The sequence below is a fragment of the Siphateles boraxobius genome, unplaced genomic scaffold (genome assembly GCF_051911475.1).
Source record: "Siphateles boraxobius isolate OS27281-9 unplaced genomic scaffold, OSU_SipBor_1 22, whole genome shotgun sequence".
Lineage (NCBI taxonomy): Eukaryota > Metazoa > Chordata > Actinopteri > Cypriniformes > Leuciscidae > Siphateles > Siphateles boraxobius.
The window spans coordinates 4,195,600-4,205,000 of NW_027508833.1; the positions used below are offsets into that span (position 1 = coordinate 4,195,600).

The 9,401-nt window shown below is 33.7% G+C and overlaps 1 protein-coding gene across 1 annotated transcript in view; it reads right to left on the reverse strand.

Moving 5' to 3' along the window:
- Window positions 1-746: 746 nt before the first annotated feature.
- The window catches only part of hspa4l (heat shock protein 4 like), a 25,877-nt gene continuing 17,222 nt past the window's right edge, over window positions 747-9,401 (reverse strand). Inside the window, exons 14-19 of the mRNA XM_077238376.1 lie at window positions 9,351-9,401; window positions 6,307-6,432; window positions 6,022-6,129; window positions 5,676-5,795; window positions 2,569-2,730; window positions 747-1,682 (exon numbers count right to left, since the gene is read on the reverse strand). The exon at window positions 9,351-9,401 is cut by the window's right edge and continues 84 nt beyond it. Of these exons, the coding sequence (XP_077094491.1) occupies window positions 1,506-1,682; window positions 2,569-2,730; window positions 5,676-5,795; window positions 6,022-6,129; window positions 6,307-6,432; window positions 9,351-9,401 (744 nt within the window). The 3' untranslated portion in view covers window positions 747-1,505. The remainder of the gene's footprint in view (window positions 1,683-2,568; window positions 2,731-5,675; window positions 5,796-6,021; window positions 6,130-6,306; window positions 6,433-9,350) is intronic.

A 9,401-nucleotide genomic window follows, 5' to 3' on the forward strand; every position in this document is an offset into this window, starting at 1 on the left:
GGTAGTTTGGTCTTGTTTGTGATTCCAACACTTGCTTTTCTATAATTAATAACATAAATATAGCATTGGCTCTTTTTGGATAGGTCATTTAAACACCGTGTTTAGTCAGGGATTCTCAAACTGCTTTTTTGTCAGTCGAAACCCCCTTTGACCTAAAATATTTACAATAAGATTTTAAGTTAAAACATTTCAATAATTTGACAACGCATTTCCAGTTCTCTGATACAAGTTAATGGTCACATGGCATGCTTGTAAACAAATATATTTAAATCGTTTTACTGTTTTGTTTATATTTTCATTTTAAAATTATGTATTTTTTTATTTTTAAATATGTTTTAATTATTACCTTTTCATCAACTCACTAACCACAGTTGTGTTAAGTTATTGTGCATCCAATAAAAAAATATTTTGTGACTCATTAATTGCTCCAATGAGTAATACAAATTGACCAGACATCTCTTCGGAAAAAAAAATCTTCAGTTTAAACAAGACTTAAAGTTTGTAAATGAGGAAAACAATTTGTATATCCTTTGATACTTATTTATATTTTAATTTAACTTATTTAAATTTAAATTAATACAAATTTATTTTTTGCCTGTATGTTTTGCAAAAAAATAAAATAAAAGTTCTATACGTGCTTCTACACTTAGAGACCCTCCTGTTCTTGTCCAGATTTTATGACTGTAGAATTACATTTAAAATTTCTCATATAAACTGGCACAATAATTTAGAAGGCAACAAACGCATTCAGTCATAAAGGCATGTTTTATTATTTGTGATCATCAAACCTCAAGACTTGATATGGGACTGCATGAAAACTGGGGGGAAAAAGGTAATGACCGGCTCAGTACATTCTACTTTCATAAGACACTACGGAGCTGAAAGCATTGCAATGTCAACAATAGGAGTGTACCTCTATCTAAGCACCCATAGATTCAAATTACTAAAATAATATTTACAGGCTCTAAACAACACATCCTTTGGAAATTTATATTTTAAATACAAATATAAACCATATATTTATATGTATTGCATACATATTTGCTTGTTTTACCTCAATCTTAACAATTGATTGAACAGTATTTAGATTCATATTCCCATAACAAGTTACCGTGTGATTTGATTCACCTCAAAAAATGCCTTTGGCTCTCCCAGAATGCAAGTATCACATTGTTTTAGGGATAGCTTTTTGTTAAGAGTGGCAGCATCATTTCAGCTATTGAACCACATCTATTCTATATGCTCCTATCATGAACGCCCAATCCCGGATTGAGTTTCGAATACAGCTGCAACATTCAAAGGACAGCCTGACCCGATCCCTTAATAGGTACAAGAGAAAAACCAACAGAGGAGCAGACGTCAACAAACAGATGCACAAATACAGCCAACTGAGTGGTGGACACAAAGAGAATGGTTCCAGCTATTGGTTCAGTGTAAGTTGAAAAGGTTTAATAGTAGCTTAAGTGAGAATGGCAGCAGAATCGGATGGTTGAGTGTGGAAGAGCTCAGTCCACCTCCATCTCTCCAGACGGAGGCTTCGTCTGCTGATTGCCTTTGCTGTCAGCACCTTGTTGCGCCGCGGGGCCGTTATGGGCCCCGTTGTTTCTGTCTCCCTCCTCTACGGGCTCCTCGGCCTTGGGTTTGGGTCGGTTGACGACAGGATTGCAAACGTCCTCTAGCTCCTACAATTCAACACAGCGCAGATGGATTCAATTTATTGAATTATGCAGTAGGTTAGACTATTGTCAGCCAGTGCCAGAATATAAGGATTCTTTATGGGGGAACTGGACACAACCTGCCAATAATAAGTTGAGGCAATATTTTGTCTCATAATAAAAAATAATAAAAAATAGAAATTATATTTTGCAGAACAGAGGATTCTTTTATTATTAATTTTGCATCTGAACTATTTCCCCTCTCTTTATTCTAATGCAAAATAATATAGAATATGTCATTATAGAAGAACACAGAACTAGACAGTCTGTCAAAATAAAAGACCTATATTACTACATTACCTTTTGTATATTTTCAGGATACTACCAAATTTAATTAAATTATTAAAGTATTTATACATCATGGTAGCATTTGTTTAGATGTCATTCATTTATGTAAATTAAAAGTAAAAAAAAAAAAACATTTTCCCCACAAAAAAATGTCATTACTACGTAGATAAAAAATCTCATTCTTATTACTTAAATGTAAAATATATACAGTAAATAATTAAATTAATAAAAAATAAGTATTTATACATTACTATAGCATTTGTTTGAATTGTGCAAATTTAAAGTAAAAATAAATTAATACATTTGTAACTTTTACAGTTTTTATCATAATGTAGAATAATACCAATTTTAAAAAATGCATTATCAAACATCATTGCAGTAAAGGATTTTTTGCATGCAATTGTATCATGAGATAATATTCAAACAGGCTTCATTTTCTTTATGCCAAAATATAATGTCCTTTTTAAAAATGTCACATGGCAATGATTTTATAAGGTGTACTCTCACTGGTGTGATCATTCTAATGACAGGGAAAAAAGTTTACTGGAAAAATGCACAAACAAACCTGAATCTTCTGAATGATCTCTGCTACTTTGACTGCTGGGTCTTGAGCAATGGTGAGTTTGCTTTGGGCGTTCATCTTCGCATTTATCCAGCCTAAAGCTTCATTCACACTCTTCTCAACAACACCCATCTCCTCAGCGCTCAAGTGCTGGTAGCGCTCGTCCTGTTGGTCAAATAGCAGACATGTCCACAGCATTTATGTAAATGTAAAAGAAATTAATGTGAAATGATTTTAAGAATAATTGATCCAATCTGAACAATGCAAAAGATTATGATGCAGTCATAAACACAATTATTCTGACAAATATATCACTATGTAATGATATACACGACTAAAACAACTGATATAAAGACAGTCACTTGAGACATCTTCTGTAAGATTAAAGAAGAAGAAGAATTAGAAAGTGAATATGTTTCCTAGAGCAGTAAGCATTTAACATCCTTTTGCGTACCTCCTCTCTTCCACTTAAGACTGTACACACCTTTTTTAAATGATTTTTACTATAATAATTAAAGCGATTAAAAAAATTAATAATTTCAGTCAAATGAAACCAGTATCAACAAAGTGGCACAAGCTGCTTCTAGATGTATTTACACACTGTTTAATGCAACTGGCTTGAATGCAAATACAAAAGCACAAATAATGTTATGAGATGTTTTAAACAAAAAAAAGTTCAATAGAGAAGTATGAAATGATGGTAAAAACAAAGTGCTACTATTAAATATTAACCTAAATTCACAAGTACGTGGAGGCACGTTTTACTTAATGAGTGAGTCATCGAGTCATTCATTAATTCGATAATGAAGCAAGTGGCTGTATTTATGAATGGGTCATTGAATCATCGACTCTCCCGATTCGTTCAAAGCCGCAGATTCATTCACTAATGAAACACCGCTGTGTGCTGCTTGGAGACTCACACACTTCTGCTGTGGCTTTTGTTGGGACTATTATTTTGTTGCAAAATAGAGCGAGCATATCTGACAATACTGTGTTTGAGATTTATGTCACTTAATATTCTTTTTTGTTTGTTGAACTGTTGAACAAAGTCATTTTCACATTTGCAATAGTGTGGATATTTGGGAAAATTGCAATCTTGCTCATATAATTTAGCTAATATCCACATTAACAATAAGAACTCACACAGGGCATGTTTTTGTATCAAAGAGAGTTTGTCTTAAATCGATCTCTATGAACTGTTTGTGTCTATATTTGTTCTTCATGCTAGTAAGTGCTAAAACCTCACTTTTATAAAGGTCAAGAACAGCAGTAATGTAGCACGATGGCAGCAAACTCTACAAGCAGCCTTTCATGTGCTTGTGTTGATGCCATCAGTTTAGAAACGCAAAAGATGAGAGCTTTCACAGCACTACTGTTGTCCTGCTTTTACACTAGAAGCGGTATTTTGCCTGTTAAGTTTTAACGGTTCAAAGTTCACCCAAAAATTAAAAATTATTCCATAATTTACTTACTCAAGCCATCCTAGGTGTTTCTAGGTGTATATGCTGTTCTTCTTTCAGTTATATTTAAAAATATCCTTGCTTTCCAAGCTTTATAATGGTGTTGAATGGTACCTTAGATTTTGAAGCCCAGAAAAGCACATTCATCCATCATAAAAGTGCTCCACAGGGCGTTAATAAAGACCTTCAGAAGCGAAGCGATGCGTTTTTGTGAGAAAAATATCCATATTTATAACTTTATAAACTATAATCACTGGCTTCCGGTAACAGCTGTATGAGAGTCGAGATTAGGGTGACCACCATCAAACAAACCAAATGTGGGACGATTATAAGTTTGTGTGGGACATGTTACCAACACTAAAACATAACCTGAAACTGTTATATAATGTGTATCTAAATTAATAAAAACATTTGTATTCTGCCTTTCAGCTGATAAAAATTCTTTGTTCTTTAGTCCCTTCCAGAAAACACCATTACATCACAATGTAACATAACATGTCTTTATTTTTCATCATGCAGATCACTATTTTCTGACCAAATCCAACTAAAATCCAACAAAATAAATAATGAACAAATAAAATATAAACCAAAATGAATTTAGATCATTGACATTCTTATATATTAAGAATATATTAAACCAAAAACTTTCATATTTTTTTAGAAAGGATGTGAATTAAAACAACCACAGCAGGCAACAAGTTGATAAATTCTGTTAAATTTAAAATTTAATTTACCAAATTATCTACTTGTTTTCTGACAGGGAACACATGGAACGAATCACCGCTCCACATTTTGATTGACAGCGTCACAACCTACTAGTGACCGTGTTTACTCAATTGCTTTCAACCATTGGATAGGATTTAAAAACGGCTGTTGTATTTGTACTTCTGACGAAGCGCTGTTAAATATAGGTGAAAACCTACATCGCAAAAAGAATAAATAAAATGCTTTTTTAATAAGGCAAAAGAACGCATGCACGTTTTCTTAATATGATAATTAAAAACCAACTGACTGATGAAAATGCGGGACATTTTCTCAATATGTGACATGCGGGACAAGGGGTGAAAATGCTGTGCGGTACAACGCAAAGCGGGACGGGTGGTCACCCTAGTCGAGATCCGGCGAATGGTACCAATGGGAAGAGCCAGGATATTTTTTAATAATACTCCGATTGTGTTTGGCTGAAAGAAGAAAGTCATATACACCTAGGATGGCTTGAGGGTGAGTAAATTATGGGATAATTCTTGGGTGAACTAACACTTTAAAGGTGGGATACAATTACAAATGAACAGCAAAACTCAGCATTTTGTTCGCCTCCCCCCTCTGTCACCTCACGTACCCCCAGGGTACCCCAGTTTGGGAACCACTGGCCTATAGAATAGTGGGAGACATGACAAGGTACATTATATAGCTTGTAGATGATGTAAAAAATGTAAGCTATGCGAGTAATTAGGCCAGTAGATCTGTGCAAAGGAGCTATCCCAAATAAAACCCATTAATGCCTGTAAAAAAAATGAGGTTTCACATCACCCTAATGCTGCTAAAAACACAACAGGCAAGAACTCTGCTTTATAGTTACAAAAACTTTTCTACATCATTTTCTATCAACAGAACTACACAATATCAAAAATTGATGGAATTACAGCTTACCTTCTGTCTATACACGTCCACCGCCTTCATAAAAAGCTGAATTTTCTTGCCTAGCTCATCAAACGCTCTGGGTCGGCCCTCATGCTCTCTGTACCGCTCTTCAATGGGCTCACCAAACCTCTACAAAACCCAAACACAACAGTAACCTGCTTAATTTTCTCTTTAGGTTTTTCTTTGAAAGAACTGACCCTTGTAAAAAAAAAAGACGTACACTTAAGCATTAAGAGGTAAATCATGCTAGAAGAAAAATATGAACAAAGGAAAAATACATGTATAACTAGTTAGAAATAATGCAAACTGTTATAACTGTAGTTCACGTGCATGATCTGAACACTAATACACATACTTTGAGTTCAGACAGTTTGTCCTGATAGATTTCTTTCTCCTGGTCCTCTCCTTCTTCATACAGCCAGTTCTCAGTGTCTTCAAGCATTGTGGTGAGCTGGTTACTTTCCTGTAAAATATAACATCAACACGCATACATAATAAGTCTATATGTGATTTGTTTTGGTAGCTATGTATTTGTAATGTTCTTTTGGATTTATGAAATGATTCTCTGAATTGCAGAATTAAGCTCTCTAGTCTGTTGTCTGAGAACAACAGCTCCAGATAACAGAGATCATGTGCTCACATTTTCAGTGACATATTTCTCATAGATGCCACATAGTTTGTCTCGCAGGTCGTAAACATATTCCTCCACACCATTTTTAGCATCATTCCTCTCCTTTTCCAGCTTGTCCTGTATGATCATTTTTTTCTGGAAGACAGAATGCAATGAATATATTTACAAACATTGTAACTTTTTACCCTATTCAAACACACAAAGATTCTCAAACACTGTAATTATCCACATGGGACAGTAAACATACCCTTGTGAAAAAGAAGTGTGCTTAATTGTATTGAATGTGCATTTGAAGTATACTTATAATCTTAAAAATATAAATGTATATATCTTTTTTTTTAATTACTTGCAGATTATATAATAATGCAATAAAAGGTCACCTTATGTGCACTAAAAGAGACATACTTAAAGGGTTAGTTAACCCAAAAATGAAAATTCTGTCAGTAATTACTCACCCTCATGTTGTTCCAACCCCATAAGACTTTCGTTCATCTTCAAAACACAAATTCTGATCTTTTTGATGAATCTGAGAGCTGGATCACTCCTTCATAGGCTGCAAGGTAATTTCATTTGCCAGCCCAGAAAAGTTATTAAAGACATCGTTAAAATAGTCCAAGTGACGACAGTTGCTCAACCTTAAAGGATTAGTTCACTTTTTAAAAAACTTTTGCTGATAATTTACTCACCCCCATGTCATCCAAGATGTCCATGTCTTTCTTTCTTCAGTCGAAAAAAAATTAAGGTTTTTGATGAAAACATTCTACGATTTTTCTCAATATAATTGACTTCATTGGGTACCAAACGGTCCAAGGTCCAAATGACAGTTTCAGTGCAGCTTCAAATGGCTTTAAACGGCACCAAACGATGCATAAGGGTCTTATCTTGCGAAACGATCGGTCATTTCAAAAATGAAAATAAAAACTTTACGTTTTATAAGCACAAATGCTCGCCTTGCTCTGTTCTGTGATGCACGTTCGTGACTCTCCTGTTCGAACTCGTTCATCAAAATGAACAAATCTTTTTTCAATAAAAGATTTGTCAATTTTGAACGAGTCTTTTTAGACTCTTTTTAGACAAAAAGATTTGTTCATTTTGATGAACGAGTTCGAACAGGAGAGTCATCATCAAACAGAGATTATTTTCATCAAAAACCTTAATTTCTTTTCGACTGAAGAAAGAAAGACATGGACATCTTGGATGACAAGGGGGTGAGTAAATTATCAGCAAAAGTTTTTTAAAAAGTGAACTTATCCTTTAAGTTTATCAAGCGACGATAATACTTTTTGTGCGCAAAAAAAACAAAATTAGTTGAGCTACTGTAGTCATTTGGACAATTTTAACAATGTTTTTAGTAATATTTCTGGGCTGGCAGATATTAATTACCTTACAGCCTATGAAGGAGTGATCCAGCTCTCAGATTTCATCAAAAATATCTTAATATGTGTTCTGAAGATGAATGAAAGTCTTACGGGGTTGAATGTTCAATTTTGACACTCTTTATGTATATGCCCCCATAACTGCCGTTTTAGCTGAGTGAGAGTAGCAGCTCTGTGTTGCAAGCATCAATCCGGTTCGGCTTTTTTTCTATAGACAGTACTCACAAAGGTATAACGATCAAGATTAACTTGAAAATTGCCTGGAGTTCTCCTTTAAGTACACTTTTAAAAAGTGCACTTTGTAATAATGTCAAACTATAAGTAATTTTAAATCATTATGTTGTAGTTATCATGTGCTGTGTTTTAAAGAAGTGCACTTATTTTGATATCTCGACTAACATACTAAAGTAGTGTGTTATTCAATATTACAATTAAAGTTAATGTATTATAATGAACTAAATTGCAATGTCATCATTACAAATGTGTAATAACAAATATATGTAGTCCTACTTAAGTCGGTCATAAACTGCATTTAAATTTAAACTATAATACAATTAACATCCAATTAAGTGTCCGAAAACACTCACTTCGCACTTAAGTATACTCTTTTAAAGTATATTATTAATTCATATAACATTAATTATACATTTAAAAGTGTGCTGAAGTGTGTACTTATTTTTCACAAGGTTATATTTAGACAAAATAAGTATTATTGAAATATTATTGAATCTGAAACTCAAAACCACCAGTGTGGAGACAAAAAAGTACAGCCAAATATGTAATATTTTCTAATTAAAAGGGATACTTTAAAGACTTACCATGATAAGTAAGTGATGATGAAATTTTATTTTTAGGTCAACTATCTTTTAAGTAAACACAAAACAACATTCAGCACTTACATTCATCAACTGAAACCAAATACTCAGAGAAGAAAGAGGCTTGATTTCATCTGCCGTTTCCAACATTAACAATTGCTTTTGTTAAGTTGATCAAAATATATTATACTGTTTCTCTGTCGAACAGTCTTACCACCAAAACATCTACCAAAAGTAGAAAAACTTTATAAAATTGACAAAGACAAAAAAAAAATTTAGAATCATGTGCACAAAATTAATTGAAAATCATGAACTTGCATTAAGAAATATTGTCGATTCAGGTTTTTTTGGTTGACTAACAAAAATACAATTGCATAAAGATGTGATGCCAAAGTTCAGTCTTGATTAAAAAGCTTTATAGTGTGAGATTATACACTACACAAAAGACAAATTGAGTATTCGTTTTTTAATGATAAACGATGAAACAGTAAGTGTAAGACATAAGCTGTCGCTTCACTAACATAATGATCTACTAATATCTTTTCCCTGAGCTGTGAATCGAACTCTGTCATGGGTATTTAAATCAAGCAATTTTAGCAACATGCAGAGTACAAGATACAGTCAGTTCTGCTGGCAGGTGTTATGAGGAGGAGCTACTGAGAGACAAATATAATGATGAGTTCATATAACCAAACTGAATGCTGCCTGAAAGTGCAGAAAATGGAGCTCTGAATCAAAAATGCACAGGGCGGATGCTTCTAAAGAGGACTGCTTTGAACTGAGATGATTTAAATGAATCGCAACACTCCACATGTTCTCCAGGGAAATGAGGCAGACTGAAAGTGAATGGAAAAGCACTTGCCTCGTATTCAACAAAGTTGTTGAGCACATCTCGATCCAGCTGTCGGGTGGT